The following is a 25,149-nucleotide window of genomic DNA, read 5'->3' on the forward strand; positions in this document are numbered from 1 at the left end:
CCTCCTTCATATCTAAAGGATATCTTTGCTGGATATATTATTCTTGGCTCATAATTTCTCTCTTTCAATAGTTTGAATATTTGGTTCCACTCCCTCCTGGCTTGTAGAGTTTCTGCTGAAAAATCTGATGATAATCTAATGGGCTTTCCTTTGTAGGTTACCGTCTTCTTTTCCCTGGCTGCCTTGAGGATTCTTTCTTTGTCATTGATTTTAGACAGCTTCATTACAATGTGCGTTGGAGAAGGCCTGTTGGGATTAAGGTAATTAGGTGTTCTATTTGCTTCTTGGATTCGAGGATCCAGTTCTGTCCACAAGTTTGGGAAGTTCTCATCGACAATTTGTTTGAATATATTCTCTGTTCCCTTCTCTCTTTCGTCTCCTTCTGGTATGCCCATTATTCTTATATTGCTCTTTCTGATGGAGTCAGAAAGTTCTTGTAGAGTTCTTTCATTTCTTTTAAGTCTCAAGTCTCTTTCTTCTTCCATCCGTGTAATTTCCAGGTTTCTATCTTCGATGTCACTGATTCTTTCCTCCATCTGGTCAACTCTACTACCTAAGCTGGCTATTTCATTCTTAATTTCTTCTATTGAGTTCCTAATCTCCAGAAATTCTATTTGGATCTTTTTTAAAATTTCAATCTCTTTCATAAAATGCACACGTTGTTCTTTGATTATGTTTCTGAGTTCATTAAACTGCAGAGTTCATTAAACTGGTCAGGAGCAGAAATGGGCAGGGAGAGCCATTAGATCACAATGCAGATCTTATGAAGGCTGTGCCAGCCCAAAGAGGAACACTGGAGCAAAGATTGCCAACTAGAGGGGTCCTGAAATGGGCAAATCTAAGGATAGTCCTACATAATTTAGGACTGTTCAATTTCCTTCCCCACTAGTTAGAGTCATAAAATGGAACTCAGGTCTTATCTGAAACATCTGTATTGCGTACATGAAGTAGACAGTGGAAGTTAATATAGACGGGGGATTCCCAGCCAGGGGCAATTTTTGTCCCTCAGGGTACATGGCAATGTCTAGAGACATTTTTTGGTTGTCACAGCTGGGGAGGTGGTGTTACTGACATCTAGTTGGTAAAGGTCAGAGATGCTGCTAGATATCCTCTAATGCACAGGAATGATTAACAAAGAATGATCCAGGCCAAAATGTCAGTAGTGCCAAAGTTGAGAAACCCTGCTCTATAGATAAAGATATCTTCTGTGTACATATGTAGTGAGAGAGGTTGTGAAAATCTTTTGTCTTTGATAAAGTCTTAATAATGAGTTTTTTATTCTATTTGAATTTATCAGTACTTGTTATAGAGATTCTATCCAACTCATTTAACTTTTAGACAGAAAGACTAGATGGAATTCGTAAATATCTAAATCTTGGATTTTCAGAAAATTCTGTTTTTAAGCCAAGTACTGATTTTAAGACAAATGTTAATTGACTTATATACTATTTTGTAATTAAAGTCCTTAAAGACTTTGATTTGGTGACTAGATAAGAATCGTCTGCGTTTAGCACATAAATTGCCTTAGTAAAGTGTTATTTCAAAAGTAGTAGTTTGTTTCACATCTGTTTAAATATCTCTGGACTGTAAATTAATTTACTCTGGAAGTTGACTCTGATGTATTCTTTCTTTTTATATATTATAAAGTTGAATACAGTGTCAGCTCAGACTGAAATATTAAAAGTTCAAAATTTGGGCTGGCCCGGTGGCTCAGGCGGTTAGAGCTCCATGCTCCCAACTCCGAAGGCTGCCGGTTAGATTCCCATATGGGCCAGTGGGCTCTCAACCACAAGGTTGCCAGTTCAATTCCTCGAGTCCCACAAGGGATGGTGGGCAGCGTCCCCTGCAATTAAGATTGAACACGGCACCTTGAGCTGAGCTGCCGCTGAGCTCCAGAATGGCTCAGTGGGTTGGAGCGCGTTCTCTCAACCACAAGGTTGCCAGTTCGACTCCTGCAACGGATGGTGGGCTGCACCCCCTGCAACTAAAATTGAACACGGCACCTTGAGCTGAGCTGCCGCTGAGCTCCCGGATGGCTCAGTTGGTTGGAGCGCATCCTCTCAACCACAAGGTTGCCAGTTCAATTCCTTACGTCCCGCAAGGGATGGTGAGCTGCGCCCCCTGCAACTAGCAACGGCAACTGGACCTGGAGCTGAGCTGCGCCCTCCACAACTAAGGCTGAAAGGACAACAACTTGAAGCTGAACGGCACCCTCCACAATGAAGATCGAAAGGACAACAACTTGACTTGGAAAAAAAAAAAGTCCTGGAAGTACACACTGTTCCCCAATAAAGTCCTGTTCCCTTTCTCCAATAAAATCTTTAAAAAAAAAAAAGTTCAAAATTTGAGTGAAATCAGTGCAGATTTACTGCAGTGTACCTTCTTATGCAAAAACATATTTTTCTTTCTGGAATTTCTACTAAAAATAATATAATGAAAGCAAACTTTTAGCACTATACATTTTGAACCATCCAAATAAATACTTTAGCCTTCAGGGAATTTAGCTCCAGAACTGCTGCTAGGAAAATTAAAGCACTGGTTAATGCCTGAAGGGGTAAAAAGATAAGCTAACTGCCCCCCAAAAAAAGTTTTCTCCAAGATGTGAAACGTGTGTTCAATCCCAGATCAAGGGCTAGATGTTCAAAGGTCTATGTATGAGGTTTAACATTACTTTGGAAAAGTCTAGAAGAAAGTTTATCAGTGCAATGAAATAATTTTCAAGTAGGAGCAGAAGTGATACCAGTTCTTTACTCTTACAAAATCCACTATTTTGCTCTAAACACAAAATCATTTAGTGCTTTTATATCCAATCATCTATATTCCTATAACCATCAAAAAATCAATTATGACACGAGCAAAAGACAAGAAAACTAACCATTTGAATCACTATATTTTGAAAGCTCTTTGCAAACAAATGTGACATGGTTAAAAGAAGGGAGAATGATGAATTATTGATTACTAAAATAAAAGAAAAAATCAACAGTATTTAAATGATACTGTTTGAAATCTCAAGTCTCTAATCCATTAAGATAGGTCATTAGTGGCATATAAAATGCCTGTTCAAAAAATATCAATGCACATGAGATATGCTCAGCTGCATAGACTCTGAGTCTGATCAAGGTCCATGGTGGTCCGTGACGTCCCCTTCCTGAAGCCTCCCAGATTGCTCCAGACCTCATTGCTTTCTCACTTCTAGAAATTCATAATGCATAAGAGATCTGGATCCCGGGGATGCAGGGGTGAATGAAATAGACCGAGCCCTGCTCTCATCAAGTTTACTCTCTGATAGGAAAGGCTTAAATGCAATATACCTATAAAGCTCTTAAAACAGCACTTGGAACGTAGTAAACACTCTATAAATGTTAGCTATTATTACTGTTGTCACTGTTGTTATTTGTATTTACAGATAAGAGTCAGTGTTTTAAAAGTCTCTGATTTGCCCCATGTACAGTCTTCTTCTCACAAGATGCGAGGTTCTTGAGAGCAGGAATTGCTCATGTTCCATCCTTGCCACCTCCATATGATGGATGCACAATACAATGTATATGACAGCACTTGAAAATGTTTGAGAAGTAATTGGTTCTTGAGCTCACTTCTCATACTCTCCACTCTAGACTTGTTTAGGCCTTGCTCAAAGATAGAAAATGCTTAACTATCCCCAAACGGCCAACTTGAGTATTTATTATTACAGAGGCAAACTAGATATGGGACTTACTCCAGACATGTGTCTCCCAAATTTACCCACCGTTATTCTGCTCTGACACCCACCTTTTAACACAAATAAGGAACAGCTACCATTTACTCAATGGTTACCTTGTAACAGATGCTGTTAAATGCTTTCCAGGTCTTACTTCTTTTTCAGTAAAATATATGTTTTTGCCCAAGCCATGGTAAGAATCTTGCTAACCATCAGGATGAATGATGTGAAAAGAATTCACTGCCACCACCTCATCATTTTTCCATCATTCTCTCTAGTCTTTGTTCAACTATTCTTGCTTTACTGCTTTGACTTTTTATGTTAAACTGTACCCCAACACATCAGTGGATCATCCTGATTTTTACACATCTCCTCATCACCTAGGATAAAAGTCTGAAGTGTCCTTGACTCTTCCTTCTCTTTCTGTTACCCTTACATTTAACCCATCAGGTCCGATCATACCATCTCTTATTTGTTTTTACTTTCTGACAGCTTATCCTATCTTCACTTTCTCCATGCTTCAGTTCAGTTCACCCTACAACACCACTCTGGCCATAGTATTTCTTTATTTTAAAAAATTAATATAGAATATGAAAATGTTAGTAGCAGTTGCCACCACGTAGGGAGCAAGATGGCTAGAAGAATATGATGAACGGGAAACTCACTTTTTAAAGATTTTTTTGTTGTTGTTCTGAATTTTGTTATCATGTGAATGCATTAAAAATAAATAAAAGATGATGTGATACAGAATTGCACACCTGAAATCTGTGTAATTTTACTAACAATTGTCACCCCAATAAATTAAAAAAACACTAAATCTAAAAAATAAATAAATACATACATACATACATACATACATACATACAATTAAAATTTTGCAGTATTCAATTATTTTTAAAAAACGAGTGGAATGCCTTCCCATGAACAAGTAAATGAAGTCTCTATTCTTAAACCTGACAGACAAGTACTGCCCTGGTTTGACTCCAAGCCACGTTTCCAGCCTAATATTATTCAGCTCTCCCTCTGTTTCTACTCCATATCCAGGCCTTTACTAATACGTAAAAAAATTTTCATTCTGCACTTGCCACACAGAATGTTTCTTCTGTCTTTACCAACAAACTCTTACTCAACTTCAAAAGCCCAGCTTAAAAGCAATCTCTTTCATTAATTTGATCCAGATAGTCTGTAAACTCAATATACCTATTTATGGTTCTTTTAGCACTTCTAGCACAGTTTCCAGGAAAAGACAGGAGTAAGCCCCTACTGATGCCAGGATGTGGATTCTCCGTGTGTTTTACAACATCCCGTGCTCTGTACATCAATGTTCTCATTCTGTTAAATGGTCATCATAGAAGTACCTTTCTCCTAGGGTTGTCCATTCTTTCAAATATTTTTTAGCTGGATGCCGTCTATGAGACAGGCACTGATCTGGATCCTGGCGATGCAGGGGTGAATGAAATAGACCGAGCCCTGCTCTCATCAAGTTTACTCTCTGATAGGAAAAGGCTTAAATGCAATATACCTATAAAGCTCTTAAAACAGCACTTGGAACATAGTAAATGCTCTATAAATGTTAGCTATTATTACTGTTGACACTGTTGTTATTTGTATTTACAAATAAGAGTGAAACTAAGCCTCGTAGATTATTAAATAAAACGCTGAATGTCAAATAGCTAATAAGGGATTCCAACTCATGTCTTCTTGACCCATAAAACTGGTGGCCTTTCTACTAAAGGGGCTCCCAAACCAGACTGTACATCAGAATCATTGGTGGAGCTTTAAAGAAAGTAGAAATTCGCCCCAAGTGGACTAAGTCACAAATTCTGGAGACGAGCTGAGAAGCTGTATTTTTTAATACTTCCCAGGTAATTGTGATGTGCTGTCAAATCAGAGAATGACTATACTACATTAAAGTCTTGGCCATGCTACTTTATTATGCCTGTTTGTAAATATCTAATCCATAATTTCATTAAAGATAGGCTCCTCGTTTTCATATTTGGGTTTTGTGCCTTATAAGCACTCCGTAAGTATTTGGGTAATTAGTTGCTTAACTATTTAATTAAAGTTGCTCCTAAAAGGCATATACTCACAGCTGTGGTACTAGACGCCTGTTATGAGCTATCATTGATCTTTCCAGGGATATTTATTACTCAGCGAAGAACCAGTACTTGAGAAGGACAGGTTAAATAAACATCTGGGAATGGAACTGAGAAAGCCTCCAAACCAAATGTTAGCGACATCATTGCACACCCTTGGGCCCCTTAGCTTACCTTGTCCACACTTCATTGATAACTTCAGTTAAAATGCAGAAAATATAGTACTAAAAAAATCACGGGTATATGAAAGACAGTTTGGGGAATATAATCAATAATGTTGTTTGTAAAAATTTTGTAGGTTATCCAATGGACACTTGTCTTATTAGGTAGACCAGGGATGGTGTAGATGCTGTTGCAGAAAAAACGGCAAGGACCAAGAAACTCAAGTGGCACAAGGAGATCAGGGAGGACACAGCTTTATTACGCGGGCGGGCTCAGCGGGCTCCTTCCCAAAAGACTGAGCCCCCAGCAAGGTTTTGAGCAGGTTTGCATGGGTTGGGGACTTCCTTGATTCCGGGAAGGGGTAGGTGTCATCTGGTGATTGGCTCGGGGTGTGGCTTGGAAGGGGTTATGCGGAAGTGGGCTGGGGTTAGGCTGGGGACCTCTCTCTCCGCTCGGGCCACCATCTTAGGTCAGTTCCACGGGGCAGGGAACCATTTTAAGGTCAGTTTCCCCATCAGTGCCTGACCACTGCGCTGTACACCTGAAGCTGAAGCTGAATAATACTGAATGTCAACTATATATATATACATGTCACAGGATGTGGAGTACAGCATAGGGAATAGTGTCAATGGAACTGTAACAGCTATATACTAAGTCAGAGGGGTAGTAGATTGGGGGGGGTTATCACTTTGTGAGGGGTATAAATGTCTAACTAGTACATTGTTTTATACAGCTGAAACTAATGATAAAAAATTAAAAAATCAAAACTCAGAAGATTCCCCCCTCACCCTCGCCCAGTTTCATTTCTTTCAAGTTGACACACGTATCTGGTTTGGAAAATAGAGGGGTGGGGAAGTCTCTTTTTTAAAAGAAAAAAAAATCCTTTATTCTTTGCACACTACAAACATGGAGTTCACTGCTATACGTTAAGATTAGAAAGCAAGATCCCCAAATGCAGTGGCTGATTATTCACAGTAGACATATTAAGTCAAGAAGCTTATTTTTCCTCTCTTTGCTAAGGCACAAAGCCTGAGGCTATATGCATTTTTATTACACTTTACTGTCTTGGTTTCAGTTGAGGATTAAAAAGAAAGTCAAGGTACAATGCACGTATCCTGGTGGATTTTAGGATTTCTTGCTTTAGTGAAAGGAAGAATCTCATAAAGTACCTCAGATTATTGTTCAAGAAAGTATACCTACTTCCGTGATGACCTAGAAATTCAATCTTTTGTTTCTCCTATAAAAGATCACATTGTATTTTTGGAATTTTTTTCCCTGTAGTTTTCTGTACAATGTACAAGCCATATTTTAAAAATAGCTTTCGTTTAGATTTGAGGTGAAAATATCTAAAATAGTGCTAGAAAGTCTTCTGGCTACTCAGAGAGCTTATAAACCACCTGGGTTTAGGATGAGGTGGAGTGAGAAAGGAGGGGAGCAGGGGGGAGAAGGGGAGGGCTCAGTCCAAAGAGTGTAAAGAAGGCTGAGAAAGACAGGAGAGACTGAGGGGATGTGAATTCACGTCAGTTTTAACTCAGTTCTGACAAATCTTCACTGAGAAACAAAAGAAGTACGTTGCTCCAGCCTCTCCTTTGATAACTTTCGCTGCAACGTTTGACTTTTGTGGATTTTTGACACATTTTGGAGAAAAAAACTTGCAATCCATTAACACAGTGAAAGGGTTAAGAAACATAAAGTGTACTTAATTATGTAACTGGCTCCTTATTTTCTGGTGTGCGAAGAAGGGAGAAGGACTGAATGTTGTAAGATTTGGAAGTACGGGAGATGAGATCTACCGGTTTATTGATTTGTAAAGAGAAGTCTGGTACTGGTTTGGCAGCTCTGCGTCAGTGAGAGAAAAGAAAGGAGCTTTTCAGGGGCCAGGAGGAAGAGAGCTGGGACCTGTAAACAGGGGCTCGTGGCAGACAAGGTTCTTTGATATGCGGTCAAATTGACTGAAAGAAGTCAAGGTCAGGAAGCTTTGGAACTGCTGGGAGGATAATGTAGGAGAGCTGACTTCCTTGGTTAATGATTGTTGCATGCATACTTCAGCAAATTCTCCCTCCCAACCATCATTATACAGGCAATTAGTAGAATTAACTAAAAATCTGCAAGTGGATTATTACCCAAAATACAAGGGTCTCGCCACTGTGACCAAAAAAAGGTTTCTTTTCCGGTGCTTTGTCATTTTTTCATTTATTTTCACAATTTCGACCTCTTTCAGTCATCTTTTAGTATGAATCTGCTAACTGCGATGTATGTTGCCTTGTTTTGTTTTGTTTTCTTTCAGATGATCCCAGTTCTATTTTATCCCCTTAATAATGATTTCAAATTGCCACTTCTGGTCCCTGGGGAAACTCCTGTGTTCTAATACCAGGAGGTATAATTATATAATTACCATGTGAGCATTATGCTACTTATGGCCCAAAATGCCCCTAAAAAGGAATGCTCCAATGGCCTCAGAAAATTTTTCATGAGAATGATATCTTCCAAATGTGGAATAAATAAAGCTCAGGAATAAATAGCTGAAGCTGAAATGTAAATGATTTAATGTAATGGTGTCGCAAGGTGACAGCCACTTGACTTTGGTTCCTGCTGCAAATCATGAGATACATTAGGAAAGCTTTTAAAAGGGAACCTATTTTTTAAGATAACATCTGCATCAAGTTACATCATCCAAGCAGAGTAGTTCAACTTGTCTCTTATCTCTTTGAGACAAAAAAAAAAAGAAAAGCAGAAGAAAGGCTTCCTATGATCTCTTCCTTTCCCATCACATTTTTTCAGAACAGTCTGTGGATATAACTAAAACTAAAGATTTTGACAAATGAAGCAGGATAGGAGGTTGATTGCTGCTTTTCTAAATTAAAATTAATGATACCCTTAAGGCACTTGAGTCTATGAAGTCGACTTAATGTTGATACAACCTGACTCCATTATCACAAAATGAGACAGTTGCATGAGCATGAAAACCAATAAACAAACTTCCAAGGTGCATTTGAGAGAAATCGGTGAGGTGAAAGCTGAAGGCTTAACAATGGACAAAGGATTTGCTGTTTGTCCTCCCTTGCTTTCCGGTTGATGGAAGAGTTCGTCTGAATTAGAAGAATAATGTTTGCGGGGAAGTGTTGAGCCGGTTCTAGGCGAGGGCTCCTGTTCAGATCAGCTACTTCATTTTAGGTACTTTCTGTTTGTCTCAGCAGAGTCTGCGTGCTCTTCTGGTGGGCTGTACAGAACATAATTTGGGAGGGCATGTGGGAGGTAGAGGGGTGGGTGGAGGATAGAGGAAAGGGAAAGGAGGGAATAAGGAAAGGAGTCAGAGAGTAAAACGGGAATCAGCCCAGAAATATAAAACAGAAGGGAGAAAAGCTCTCAGAGAGGAATACAAAAAGAGGTGGATGAATGATGGTCTCAGATGGCACGCATTAGCATCCATGCCGTAAATCACACAAAATCAACGAATAATTATACTCTGACTCAGACTGCTCACTGTGTTAGCCCTGGTTGCTTTCCTGTACTCTATCTTGGAGTCAAATGCAAGAAACTCTGTTTAACTTGTAAGTATCTCAATGTCAAGAAAACACATAAGTAAATTCAAGGACAAGAGAATTCAGCCAGGTTTTGCATTCCACAAGCCCAGATTGTTTTGCCACAGAGCTGCACCTATCACAGGTCCTCATTCCAAACCTTGTCTTAGACCATTTCTTTCAGTCACAACTCAAAAGAAATCAGAATTACAAGAACAATGGATTTTAACTGCAAAGGATTACAATTTGTTTAAAGGATTGTAAGTGAAACTACAATAAATAAATCTCAGGAGAGTTTCCAGGATAATGTTTGGGCATGTATTTTTGAGTGCTACAAGGAAGAATTTGAAAGTAAGACTGAATTATGAAGGCCTCCCCCAATGCAGATACATGCGTGCAGAACACGATACAGACTGCAAAATTTCAGGGCAAAAGCTCATGAATAGATTGTGGAGAGTCATTTGTGTGCATGCGAATTGTTGATTCACCAGCAACACAACACAACGAGAGTTTTTGTTTGTTTGTTTTTATGCGCTCATTAGTGTAGGTGTGAAGTCTGGTTCTTGCATGCCCACGGATATTTATCAAGGGTCTTGACAAACTGAGAGCCAGAAAAATCAAAATGTACACACCCAGTCATACCTTTTCCCAAGACTGGAGTAAACACGATTTATACTCGTATATGTAGTGCCAGTAAGAAAACTTGGATGCTAGGGGAAAATCGCATTGTCTAGCAATGTATTTCCACATCAGGAGGGAATTCTTGGCTCTCCTAAACCTTTAGTAAAGATAAAAACTTAAAAGTCATTAACTAACAGGTCAAAAGAAAAAGCGGGAGGCCTTGAGAAATTAAAACAAAGTTAAGTACCAAACATCTGCATTTGGATGAATTTCTTTCAAATTATTTCTAGGAGCCACAATGTTGTCTGCCCTTTTTCTTTCTTCTTTTCTTTCTTCTCTTTTTGATTTATTTAAAGCAATTTTGAACAAAAATAAAGATGCCCGTCAGAATACACAGAGGACTGAGCTTTGGGAAACAGTCACAGCTGGGAATGAAGTGTGTTATCATTAATTTAGTTGAATGACTTGGTGCTCATTCATTATCCTCAAAATTACACTTTCAGGTCTACCATAATCATACTTAACATAGTGCCTAATAGATAACAAGAACTCAAAAAGTCTTCTCATTCATTTACTTATCAAATATTTATTGAGCGTCTCCTATACATTAGGCATTGTGCTAAACTGTGAACAAGACAGATAAGGTCCCTATCTTCATGGACGAGGAACTTACATTCTAATAATTTTTTTTAAATAAATATGGACACAATTTTTTTTAATAAAAGTTTATTGGGGTGACAACGGTTAGCAAAATTACATAGATTTCAGGTGTACAATTCTGTAATACATCATCTATATATCACATTGTGTGTTCACCACCCAGAGTCAGTTCTCCTTCCATCACCATGGATTTGAACCCCTTTACCCTCTTCTACCAGCCCCCTCCTTCATACCCTCTGGTAACCCCTAAACTGTTGTCTGTATCTATGAGTTTTTGTTTGTTTGTTTGTTTCATTTGTTTGTTGCTTTCAGTTTTATGTCCCATGTATGAGTGAACTATATGGTTCTCGACTTTCTCTGACTTATTTCGCTTAGTATAATAATCTCAAGATCCATCCATGTTGTCGCAAATGGCAGTAGTTCATCTTTTCTTATGGCAGAATAGTATTCCATTGTGTATATATACCAGTGGAAGGCAGTGTGGTGATTCCTCAAAAAATTAAAAATAGAATTACCATTTGACCCAGCAATCCCTCTTCTGGGTATCTACCCAAAAAATCTGAAACCATTTATCCATAAAGATATATGTGCTGTGATGTTCATTACAGCTTTATGTATGGTGGCCAAGACATGGAAACAACCAAAGTGTCCTTTGGCAGATGATTAGAAAAAGAAGATGTGGTATATAGACATGTTTCTTAATGGCACGAAAGATGGGAGGTCTCTACAAACAGTACACTGCCTACAGGATTCATCTTAAATGAGAAAGCAAAAGAGAGTAATAAGTAGTCCTCATAGATTTCCTCATAGGGGAGGAAGACATCCTTTCTTCCCTGCTGGGGTCTATGGCTGGCCTAATAATTCAATTGATATAAAACAGATTAACAGAAGAAAAACAAATTTAATTTCATATGTATAGGAGCCCATAAAAATATGAGACTCAAAGAAGTGTCCAAAGCAGGCAGCTTTTATACTTTTTAGACAAAAAAACAATAAATTTGTGAAGAATTGACAAGTCAAAGGGGTTTAGGCTTGGGGTAGAAATTTAATGAGCAAGTAACAAGGTTTGTTATACAGCCTTCTTGGCTCTGAGTTCCCTATCTATGGCGATGAGGATGTCTCTCTGCCTCCTGGTACAGGGTGGGGACCTTTTACGTGGGAGATTCATTTTCTGCTTTCAGGGGGACAAAGGACGTCAGAGTGTCCTTCCACCAGCTGTTTCTTAAGTAACTTTAATTAAAAGTAATCAATATGCCAGAGTGACATATTTTGGGGTGGCATATTCTGTTCCCCTTCACTTTCAAATAGGATTATTTTAAAAATAGAATAAAACAAATGTGGAGATTTGGATTATGGATTTGTATTACAAATTATTGCTTTGTAAAATTTTTTAAATTCAGTATTGTAGGCATAATGATTTATAGGGTTTTCCTCTTTTCTGTTATTTTTTAATTTTTAAAATAATGTTGATTTTTCAATTATAGTCGACACTCTTCTTTTCTGATTTTAACATTGATCCTCAAAAAAGAATGAGGGAAGGAAGAAAGGAAGGGAGGGAAGAAGGGAGGGAAAAAGGGAGGGAACGAAGGAGGGGATGACTGTTTTTCCAAAACCATATTTGTTGGGAATCTTGAAAAACAAATCTCTCGTTTAAAATATAGTTGTTATGGTGAAGATCTTTGAATAAATGGTACATTAATTCATTCAACTAATATTAGTTGAGCACCTGCTATATGCCAGGTACTGTGCTAGCCACTGGGGATATAATAGGGAAAGAAAGATGTGTCCCTGTCCTCACCAAGCATATGAAAAAAGAGACTGTTTTCTCTGTCATATTTTTACTGAAGAATTCCTGCAAATTAGATCATGAGTACTCATGGAGCAGATGGCAGTTTTCTGCCCATCTGGGGTAGTTCTAAAGAATAGACCCTTGTGTATCAATAGATCAGATTTCTTCCAGTTCTAAGCTTTTGTGATCTATGATCTAATAGTAGAAACAGGATGTATGCTTCCCAAAAGCTGTTATACTTGTATTACTTTTTATAAAAGGAAACAGAAGTATTGCCTATTAATTTAGAGGAAATCAGGTTCTTTCTGTCTCTTTAAATAATTCTGCTTAAACTCCTTTTGCTCTTTCTTCTCTGCTCACTTTCTAATGCTCAATCCTACCCCCTCTTATTCTTGCTTCCCTTTCCTTCTCTTAATGACTAAGACAAATTGCTCGTCTCTAACTGGCTGTACCTGACATCTCCAGCTGAAGGTTTCACTGCTAAGTCAAATTTATCATTTTCCAAATGAATTCATAGACATGTATGCCATCACTCCCCTTTCTAATTTCCATATTTCCATGAGCAATATCCTCATTCTCCCGGTCTTCCTCACTGGAAATCCGGAAGTTCTATTTGCTTCTTCAAAAATTAAGCTCCAACACCAAATTGATTAGTTGTTTTCTTCTTTCAAAGTACCTCCTAATGTGGTACCTTCTTTCCCATTCCAGGCAATACAGTCTTAATTGTAACATATATCACCCCAAGTCTAGTCAGTTGCAAATCAAATTTCCTTTCTTTGCCTAGTTGCTCACAGAATAAAGTGCTTTGTTCTTTGTTATAATATTATTAAAGTATAGTTAACATACAATATTTTATTAGTTTCCTGTGTACAACATAGTGATTAGGCATTTACATATCTTACGAAGTGATCACCACATTAAGTCTAGTACCCATGTCACCATACAAAGTTATTGCAATATTATTGACTATATTCCCGATGCTGTATATTACATCCCTGTGACTTGTTTATTTGATAACTGGAAGTTTATGCTTCCTATTCCCCTTCACCTTTTTCACCCATCCCCCCACCATCCTCTCCTCTAGCAACCATTAGTTTGTACCTTATATTTAGGAGTCTGTTTCTGTTTGGGGTTTAATTTTATCTTGTTTTGCTTTTTAAATTCCACATGTAAGTGAAATCATACGGTATTGTCCTTTTCTGTCTGAGTTATTTAATTTAGCATAATACCCTGTAGGTCCACACATATTGTTGCAAATAGCAAAGGATTTCTTTTTTGTATGGCTGAGTAATATACATATAATATATATAATATTATATATAATACATATCACATCTTCTTTATCCAGTCATCTATCATTGATTACTTAAGTTACGTTCATATCTTGGCTATTGTAAATAATGTTGCAATGAACATAGGGATGCATATATCTTTTCAAATTAGTGTTTTGGATTTCTTCGGATAAATACACATTAGTGGAATTGCTGGGTCATAAGGTAGTTCTATTTTTAATTTTTAGAGGAACCTCCATGCTGTTCTCCATAGCAGCTGTACCAATTTGCAACCTACATATACAAAGGTTCCCTTTTCTCCACATCCTTTCCCAACACTTGTTATTTGATGCCTCTTTGATAATCACCATTCTGACAGGTATGAGGTGATACCTCATTGGAATTTTCATTTCCATTTTCCTGATGACTAGTGATGTTGACCATCTTTTCATGTGTCTCTCAGGCATCTGTATGTCTTCTTTTGAAAAATGTCTATTCAGATCGTTTGCCCATTTTTAAATCAAATTGGGGTTTTTTTTGATATTGTGTTCTATGAATTCTTTATATATTTTGAATATGAACCCCTTATCAGATGTATCATTTGCAAGTATCTTCTCCCATTCAGTGAGTTGCCTTTTCATTTTGTTGATGGTTTCCTTCACTGTGCAAAAACTTTTTGGTTTGATGTAATCCCATTGGTTTATTTTTGCTTTTGCTGTCTTTGCCAGGGGAGATATATCCAAAGAAAATATTGCAAAGACTGATGTCAAAGAGTTTAGTGCCTGTTTTCTTCTAGGAGTTTTATGGTTTCTGCTCTTACATTTAAATCTTTAATCCATTTTTAGTTTGTTTTTGTATGTGGTATAATAAAGTGATCCAGTTTCTTTTTTTTCTCTTGCATGTAGGGGTCCAGTTTTCCCACCACCATTTTTCGATTAGACTGTCTTTTCCCTATTGTACATTCTTCCCTCCTTTGTCATAGACTAATTGACCACATAAGCATGAATTTCTGGGCTCTCTATTCTGTTCCATTTATCTATGTGTCCATTTTTATGCCAGTGCCATACTGTTCTGATTACTATAGCTTTTTAGAATAGTTTGAAATCAGGCTGTGTGATTCCTCCAACTTTGTTCTTCTTTCTCAAGTTTGCTTTGACAATATGGGGTCTTTCATGGTTCCATAGAAATTTTAGGACTATTTGTTCTAATTCAGTGAAAAATGCCATTGGTATTTTGATAGGGATTGCACTGAATCTACAGATTGCTTTGGGTTGTACGGACTTTCTAACAATATTAATCCTTTCAATCCATGACCATGATATATCCTTCCTTTTATTTGTGTCATCTTCAGTTTCTTAAATTAATGTCTTATAGTTTTCAGAGTATAGGTCTTTCACCTCCTTGGTTAAATTATTCCACGGTATTTTATTCTTTTTGATGAAGTTGTAAATGAGATTATTGTCTTAATTTCTCTGTCTGCTAGCTCGTTATTAGTGTATAGAAACATAATTGAGTTCTGTATATTAATTTTGTATCCTGTAACTTTACTGAATTCACTTATTAGTTCTAATAATTTTTGGTGGAATCTTTAGGGTTTTCTATATACAGTATCATGTAAGTGCTTTGTTGTTAAGTAACTGTAGTCTATAAGGATCTTATGTGCCTTCACATTTTTCTCTTTGTTAAAATTATTTCTCTGTTTATTCAAGTGTGTATTCAATCCACGCAATACCTTTCTCCAAAGATAATTTGTGCAAAGATATATTTTATGCTTAATTCTTTCATCATTATTTGGTCAACTAGTCATTTTTAATTTCAGTCTTACTCTCATACATTTTCTTAAGTTTGAGTTATAGGGATGGGAATTCAACTTTTACTGCATTTTAACTTCTTGACAAATTGGGTCTACACTGCAAAATATCACTAGAGTTCTTATATGAGAAGAAAACAAACTTCAGAGATCAAGGGCGAGTAATAGACTCAGACACTGCATCCACATGGTCCCTGTGAAGCTACTAACATTATTGCCAGAGCACATGGCATGTGGTGTACTCATACTCCTTCACCATCTGCATGTTCCCCTTGGGATTTCTTTTTCAGTATATGAAAAGATTTCTGGTCAGTGTCCATTCCCATATGGCCTCCTCATTCACTCCTCCCTACCCCCAAACTTTCACATTCATTTTGATTAATTTGTTCATGAAATGACCCATTCTTCATTTAGAAATAATTACATATTCCAAACATTCATCTGCATGTGTTCTTCTACAGTCCTTCTCTATAATTTTATGGTATCACATTCTTCATGACCAGGAACTGACTTTGCATGGGACCATAAAATATACTGATGATTAAAGTTATAGATGTGCACACTAGATTTTGTTTGCATTTAATAATTAATTGATTAGTGGCGACCGGTTGGCTCAGTTGGTTAGAGCACAGTACTCATAACACCAAGGTTACCAGTTCGATCCCCACATGGGCCACTGTGTGCTGCGCCCTCCACAACTAGATTGAAAACAACAACTTGACTTGGAGCTGATGGGTCCTGGAAAAACATACTGTTCCTCAATATTCCCCAATAAAAATATAAGAAAAAAATTAATGGATTAAAAATAAAGACATTAGAAGGCTATCTTCTTATGAAATACTTACAAAATACTTTTTTAAAACTTTAATCTCTAAAATAGCAGTTAAGAGCAAGAGCCAGACTGAATAAGTTTGAATCCTGGCTGTGTCAGTTTACTAACTCCTTAAGCTTAGGGAAGTTTGGTTCCGGTTTGGTTTTGTTTTTTAACCTCTCATACCTGAGTTTCTACATCAATGAAGTGGGGAGATAATGTTACTTCTTACCACAGAGTTATTGTGAAGATTAAATAAATTAATTCATGTTGTCATGAACAAAGTACTTAACAAATATTAACCATTTTTTGTATTGTTTGTGGTGTCTTGCACATTATAACCTTTTCTCCATTTATTAACCATAATAGCAACAATAACAGTAGCTGCTAAATTTATTGAGCAACTATTACGTGACAGAAACTAGGCCAGACACTGCACATGTATCATCTTATTTAATTCCCACAAAACTCTATGAGGTAGGTCATACCGTTGTCCCATTCTACTGATAAGGAAAGTTAAGATTATTCACCCAGGGACATGCAGTATGTACTCAGTATCAGTGGGCATTGTTTATTTTCCCATATCTATCTGTCTCCCTCTTTCTCTCTCTCTCTCTGTCTCTGTCTCTGTCTCTCTCTCTCTCTCTCTCACACACACACACACACATATTTATCCATCAGTTTGGTCAACTAGTCATTAAACAAAGATTTACTACCACTTACTATGTGCAGAGTTCACTGAATCCTGCAGGAGGGAGGGTGGAGAGGAAAGATAAGCAAGGAATGGTCCCTGCTATGAAGGAGTTCACAATCCATTGCGGGAGATACTCATCTCAGCATAACTAAAATGGATGATACGCTAGAAGTGCTCCAAGTATAAAGCATGTGCTTTGAGAATGCTGAGGAAGCAATCACTTCTTACCTAGGGGATTGGAAAATAAGCATAAAAACATATAAAAAGCCTGGAACTGGGAGAGAAGGAGGATAAGAGCATTCCAGAGAGAAGGAGCAGCACAAACATTTCACACCAGTGTTATATTAGCTGGAATATCACAGGACAGGCAGATAGTGTTTAACTGGAGTACAGGGTCGTAAGACTGGGAAGGTAGCTTTGAAATGTTCTTCATGCTTTTGTGTGCATAACAATGAAGCAAACCCTGCATGTTTTGAAACTCTACTTGGTTTTCCAAATATTTCGGCCAAGCAAAGATGGGCAAGGCTAGGGAGAAAGTGAAAAAAAGGCGATTGTTCTAAACGTATGCTAGATACTTAATTAACATTGGAAGGTGAGAGTTGGCTTTTGACCAGACTACCTAAGCCACTTTTGTGATATTTAAGATCTATTTTACCTCTTGGGAATTATCCACACCGAAGGAGCAAGCCCACTCTGGTTCTGGTGGCTCTGGACAAGTACTGACCAAACCCCAGCTTAGCATGGGCTGTTGAGAACCAAGCCAAGAGCCAATATTATGGAGCTAGGGTGCGTGGGGCCGCCACTAATATCTGGTTGGCAAAATGCCACATGACAAAGTATACCATTCACCCATAAAACTCTTCCTTTTTTTCCCCACCCAGAATAGAATTTACTAAGCTATCAGGATATTGTGCCAATATGTTATAGAAAACCTAAGAAGAAAAAAAAATGGTAATTTTTACTCCATGCCATCTAAAGATATACTTCCCAGTAACTTCAAAGTCCACTAAAAAACTGAAATCTGAACACTTCTTTCATCTCACTATCCACCCTGTAATTACCCTAAATTTAAGTCTTGCCTCTACTTCTTTGATACTTAAGTACTAATGAAGTATTGGTTACTTATTATCAATTATTAATTATCACTCAATGATCCATGAATTATCAATCAATGTTATTGCAAAAAACATTAGTCACAAACAATAGACTGATTAAGATAAAGTATGTCATTTCTGAGGTCCTTCAGTCACCTAATATAAGAGTGAATGGCAACCTCCCTAACTTTTTCATGAAAGATTTAGAGTTTGCATTTTTGATGGTACTAATTGGAGCAGTAAGTTCATTTGTGGCTGCCATTGACTAGAGTGCTTTAAAAAAATCTCATTTTAACATTGTCAAGATTGCAGATCTTTTTTGTTTAGCTTTGGTTTGATAACAATGGATCTTGGAGGCTATATACAATAAGCAGATATTAAAACCAGGGTTCTAAATTGTTGCTTTAGTGTTCCAGCCTTAGAGGCCCAAAATATCTTACCACAAGGATACATTGTTTTCATTGTTCCTCATTGCATATGATAAGGGAACATCATTTCTCTCTTCTTCCTCCCAGGTGGCCGTCGAGGACCGCATCAGGCAGCTGCACGAAGCTCACAGGGACTTTGGCCCGTCGTCCCAGCACTTTCTTTCCAGTAAGTTGGTGTCACCTTTCATTGCTTAACCTCTTCATTGTATCTTGGTGGCTAAGAAATTAGTTGTATTACAGTCATCTCTGCCAAATGCACTGGAGGCATAAATCATCCTGAAAGATAACTTGGTGGGTGAATTCCCAAGGTTAGGAAGAGGAGGACCAGTTAGATAATTTTGTCCAGACTTCACCGAATCTGTAATTGTCTCCTGCAGTGTATTCTCAAGTGCTAACTTGGATAATATTTTTGAGTCTTTAGGTCTGCTTATAGCAGTTCACTTCATACCACTGGTAATTGTGCTAGCATGTAGTTATGATGTAATAATTCAACATCTATTACTATGAATCTATAATTCTTTATCTCTATATAACTCATTAAATACTCCCTGTTTCCAAATTGGAACCTCAGCCTGTTATGTTTCTTTCTAACTATTCTTATCACTTTTATCCTTGACCTCTATTCATTATTTTCATTTTCCAGTTTTACTATTTTATTAATTGTTTTTATAATTAATTATATTTTATACATATTCTTAATTAACATTGTATTTTTAATAATTAATACTAGAGGAACAGCCTTAGTTAACTAAAAGTTTAATAGTGGAACACCCTATTAATATAATAATCTATATTAAATTGTCAGGTTCCTGTTTTCTTCTGACTAATGTTGTTCGTTTATACCACTCTTTCTTTCATTACAAAAGTATATACGTTGAGTTTTTTTGGTATTTAAAAAGCCATACTTCTACCACATGGAGTTAACATATGATAACATTTTTATGTTATTTGTTCTGGTTATACACGAGTATTAGGAGGGTTTAACCATTATTTTAAGGCAATTTCTTTGGGCCTGGCAATGTTACAAATATGAACTAATGTCATCTATCAGGTAGATATAGCAACCTATCAGGTAGATACCATTATTGTACCCATTTCAAAGATGAAGACATTGAAGCACACCATCACACAGCTAGCAAATGATAGAGCCAGGATTCAAACCCAAGAAGTTGGCTTCAGCATCTGTGTCTTTAACCACCACACTGGACTGTCTTTTACTTAATTTACATATGTTATAGAAAGGAAGTCATTCTATGTGATCTCCCTTCATTCTTCTGATTTCCTGTATTGCCATTTTCTAGTCCTTTCTTTACCACTTTCCATAGATGAATAAAAAGATCCATGCTCACAAACATTTTAAAGTATTTGACTAGATGCTTTCACATGTCTCTCCAGTTGGCCATTACCTTTTACAACAAAAATTCCTAGACGGTGGTGGTCCTATCTTTTTGTTATACATTGATAATTTATTAAGTAAGGAGTTGTCTTATTGTCTGACTGGGTCTAACCTTATTATTTGTATGCAGTTGTTATTTGAACAGTATCACACATGCTTTGGAGGTGCCAAGAAAAAAGAGGCGGGTTAAAGCAGTGCACATAGTTGAGTGGGATTATGATGGCTTTTAGGAATGGCTCTAGAACAATTAGGAGGCCTGCAGATTTTGTCTTTTGTATTTTTCTAAATCTTTGGTCTGCTTAAGTTGCCTTGGTGGCAGCTATTCTATTCTATTTCTTTGAGATTAAATGCAATAACATATTTGTAATTGACTCGTAAACCATAAATAAAAATGTTACTATTATGAATCTTAATTACTCCTCAGACACCATATATATTCATTCATCCTTCATTTTTTCTGCATGCCCCACCTGAATTCCCATGTCTTCCCCATTAAAACCTATTCTCAGAAAAATGATATGTTATACTCATTTAACCCAGGTGACAGGTAAAGTTTAATGTGTACTTCTCCTGGGTTATTTGCATTTTAATAGGGTGAAAAGCCATAAACGTGAGGAATGGCTCTCTGGTGGTAGAACATCAGCCATAATCTCTGAGCTGTGAGGAAAGAAACTTGAGGGGCCACGTGGAGCATCCTCACACCTTTTAAACCATATCACACAGGTGCCCACTTCCAGAAAGGTCAGGCCTCAAGAAACAGATACTGATAAAGACACTGAGCTACCTGCCTAAATGGAGCCAACCCTGGAAGTCACCAATTTCTTGGATACTCGTGTGGAATATCAATATATGCTTAGAAGCGTTGCTTAGAGATATCAAAAAAATACCAATTTGCTTTAAGGGGTAGTTGCGAAATAGGACAATCAGACTGAAGACTAAATAAAGATTGTTTCTTTATGGTCTCCTTTTTTTAAAATTGCAAAGGTAATGTATGTCTCTGAATGAAATTTTGGAAAGCAGAACACAGAGAAAGAAATAGTATATGTAGTTCCACCACTCAGAGATAGCCACTATTAAAAAATGTGTTTTATAAACTTTCTGTCTTTCTCTCAGGTTGTGTGTGTGTGTGTGTGTGTGTGTGTGTGTGTGTGTGTGTGTGTGTGTGTGTTCAGATGCTCTTTTTCTCTTTTAAACCAAACAAGGATAAAGACACATTACAGTTTTATGACCTGTTTTTTTTCCCTTAGAACTACAATAAAAATACTTTCGTGTATATAAATGTTCCTCTACAGAGTAATTTTTTAAATAGCTGTGTAGTATTCCCTTCTGTGGCTGTACCAGACTTACCAAGACAATTCTGAATCACTCAGTATTAAGCTTATTTCAGAGTTTTCACTAGTATATCCGAAATTGTGACTACTCACATTTTTTGTATACCTTTATAAACACCTCACATTCTTCCTATAAGATAAATGCCTAAAAACTGCTCTGTGAAACGAAGTTTACGTCAGTAAGGCTTTCGATATGTGCTGCCAAATGACCTGTAGAAAGTTGCACCAGAAATTGGGTGCACCATTAAAACCGTATTTGAGGCAAAGCATCTCTGAAGTCACTTATCTGCTGTTAAATTGTGTTCTATAAAAGAAAAACAGCTTCCCCTCAAAAACAAATGAAAATATGTTTGGGAAAATACCACTAAGGGCATATTAAATGAGTTTGAATTGGTAAATGTCTAGTAATTTGCTTCCAGGATGCTCGAAATAATATTAATAATAGGGTGATTTCGGAGGTTTAGAAATTACCAAAAAAAAGAAAAAGAAGGATGAACCACAAACTGCATCCCCCCAAAAAACATGCTCATTTTCCATCTCTCTCGTCATTCTCTCTCTCTGCCCCCCCCCACACACATTCCCTTTGAAAATTACATTACCAGCTGTCTTTGTTTTTTATCAGTAGAGAGAGGCAGCCTTTTACTAAAGAAAAGTATTCACTGTTTCTTCTTGGTGGCCCAGTCTCTACTCGTTAAAGAAGTTGTTCCTTTTATCTTAGATCTGAGAGAAAATGAGAAGAGAATCATTGTAAAATATGACCCTTATCCATTGATAGACATTAGCTTGTGTTTAATTCTAGATTTAATATTCTACCACTTCTAATTGACTTCTGCAACTTAAACCAACAAAAAGGAGAAATTCTAATTGTGTCATTTTTAATTATAATTTTAAAATATTATTATATTTTGGATATATTACAATATGCATATATTTGGAAGGTACAGTGTCAGCCTCTTCATATGCATATGTCAATGACCAAGAAAGTGCTAGAGTATTCATTGGCACACTAGTCTGAAAATTGTCCCTTTTTTGTTCTTTTCAAGAATCTAAGACCTTTAAAATAGAGAGTTTAAGATCTTTTTTTTTCCTGGCCCTTTTCTCAATTCTCTGGGCTTCTGTTCTAAATTTTACTTTTCTCCCCAAGAAGGAAAACTATAGATTTGGGTAAAGGTAGAAATCTTTCTGTAACCGTAAAAAGAACTTATAGTTGTCTTAATGTTTTACAAGTTCTAGAATTCCCAAGAAAGGAGCATTTCCAAGCCAAGTCCCTAAGAACATTATTGTTCTGTAAGGTGTTAATACCTCTCCCTTGAAAGTAGTTCTGGGGTCAATAAGATTGGGGAAAGCACTAGGTTATCAAGATAAACGAGTTTCTTTCCTGTTGGAATTCTTGGAAACTTTAATACACTTTGAGACTCCAAATGGGGACAGAGTAGCAGCTCGTCTCCATACTTTATGTGACTATGGAAGCCTTTTTCAGGCACACCAATTAATTTCTCACTGAACATGCCCTGGAGCATGGTATGGAAGTCTTTGCCCTAAAGTGTATTTGCCAAATGGTTTAATGGCAAAAACTTTCTGCTGAAGGTAGTAAGAACATGATCCAATTGAAAACAAAATGAGTATTTTGAAGACAAATGGGTCAGCTCTCTTTTTCCTGAGGTTTCCAGTCCTACCCCACCCAGTATGCTGTGCAATTGCCTAGCTAGAGAGAGATTTCGAGAGTTTTTGTGTGAATTGTTTTCAAACTACTCATTAGCGAATCCCGAAATCAGTTTAATGACTTGCAACCAACCTTTTTTTTTTTTAATGGAATGGAATATAATGGACTAGAAATTATCAGAGTACATTGCACAAGCAAGGTTAAGTGTTGTTTTCACATTTCGGTTTCAGGTGTGTGTGTGTGTGTGTGTGTTTGTGTGTGTGTGTGTGTGTGTGTGTGTGTACTGTCACAGTGTAAAATGTTTTCCTTCTGTGGGTTGCAGTCATAAAAGTTTGAGAGACGCTGAACTACTCCAGCCCTGCCCCTATTTTACAGATGGCAAAATAGGTGTAGAAAGGTCAAATGGTGTAACTAAGGTCACAGGGTTGGTTCTAATGGACCTGGGACTGGAACCTAGTTTCCAAATTTCACAGCCACACCCCACACTGCCTTACCCACTAAGAACAGACATCCAGGCCAGTGACTACCTAGTGCACCTCATATGGCCACAGGTATTTTCTCTCTTCTATGCCTCTTGGTCTGGGCCATACTAAATTGATTTACAGTGCCTGAATTTTTCTCTCCAGGCCTTTGGGCCAAGTGTCATCTCACCAATGGTGTATGTGATATTGATTAAGAGTACAGGCTCTGGAACTAGACTGACTGGATTCAAATACTGGCTCAGATACTGAATCTGTTTATCCTTCATCGGCAAAATGGGGGTAATAGTAACATATTTCATCAATTTTAAGGCACACTCCCCCAACCCATGTTTTAACAGCTCTGTGATCAGAATGCACCTTATGACCAGCCGAGTTTCGAATTCAATGAAATATGGTAATATTATTTCAGAGGGTTATAGTGACGATCAGTTAATATGTAAAACCCTTAGAACAGTGCTTAGCACACAGTAAGTGCTATACAACTGTTTGCTATTAACATCAGCATTATTGTTGTTATTACTATCAACTTGATAGCATAATGTGGTATCTTAGTCAAACTAAACAGTAAAGCATCATTTATTATCTTGAGTTTAATTCTCAGTGTAAGTAGCTCCTCTCTTCTCCAAAGATGTTTTTCATGGATCCGATCAGGAAGTCCAATGTTTTGCACATTATAGGAACTCAATAGGTATTTGAGTAACTAATGAACAGATGCATAATCAATAGGTAAACCCTAATCTCTGTAAGGACAGGATGGTTTTAGTCTTGTTGACAGTTATATTCTCTACTACCTAACATGGTATCTGGTACTTGGTAGATGTTCAATAAAATCATTTACAGAATGAATTGCCTTATACCCCTCAAGAAAAAGAAGAGGTAAATTTCCTCTTGACATTGATAATACGCAGTAGCATGAGATTTTGCATAGTATCACATAGTAGACACTCAATAAATAATGAGACCTTTTATGTTTTTTCTCAGCAAGGACTTATAGCATTCAGAACTTTGCATGGTCCTTTTTATAAAACTCTACTGTGCCATGTAATATATTAAGGGGAAAAAACTGACTTCAACGTTACAACATGATCACAACTATATTGGAAAATAAAATAGAAACAGAGGAAAGTACACATAAAGAAAAGGCTGAAAATAGAATACATCAAAATGCAAACAACTATTGTGTTTTTCTTTTTATTTTTGCAGACTTTTTTTGTGATAAGCAAGTATTACTTTTATAATGGAAAAAAACAATAAAAGAAAGCAATTTTATTCTCTAGCTTTTAACCCAGTGACCTCTTGCAGTATTAGACTCCGTTATGGCTATGGAACTCCATAAGACAAATTTCCTTTGTACTATTTGTTCTGAATTTAAAAGCTGTGAGTTTCATTGAGGGATCTTGTTCTCAGGTTATGAGACCACTGTAAAAAGAAAGAACTGATCAGTTACTTCCTGCAGGCTTTATAATCTTAACTGCCTTAATCAGATCCCTGGTTAAGTTTTCTGTCTTGTTAAAGCAACCCAAGTGTTTACAGTTTCCCCTTGCTACATAAGGCTAAAAAGTTTGTTACCGTCTTGAAAGTTGCCAGAACACACCCCCAACTCCCCTTACCCACACACTTAGA

At 37.1% G+C, this 25,149-nt stretch overlaps 1 protein-coding gene across 8 annotated transcripts in view; it reads left to right on the forward strand.

The window, feature by feature from the left end:
* The window catches only part of DMD (dystrophin), a 2,143,628-nt gene that overhangs the window by 1,888,875 nt on the left and 229,604 nt on the right, over window positions 1-25,149 (forward strand). For all 8 annotated transcript variants that reach the window (XM_033109718.1, XM_033109734.1, XM_033109713.1 and 5 more), the window contains one exon: window positions 18,742-18,820. In XM_033109718.1, the coding sequence (XP_032965609.1) occupies window positions 18,742-18,820 (79 nt within the window). The remainder of the gene's footprint in view (window positions 1-18,741; window positions 18,821-25,149) is intronic.

This window comes from Rhinolophus ferrumequinum, chromosome X (genome assembly GCF_004115265.2).
Source record: "Rhinolophus ferrumequinum isolate MPI-CBG mRhiFer1 chromosome X, mRhiFer1_v1.p, whole genome shotgun sequence".
Lineage (NCBI taxonomy): Eukaryota > Metazoa > Chordata > Mammalia > Chiroptera > Rhinolophidae > Rhinolophus > Rhinolophus ferrumequinum.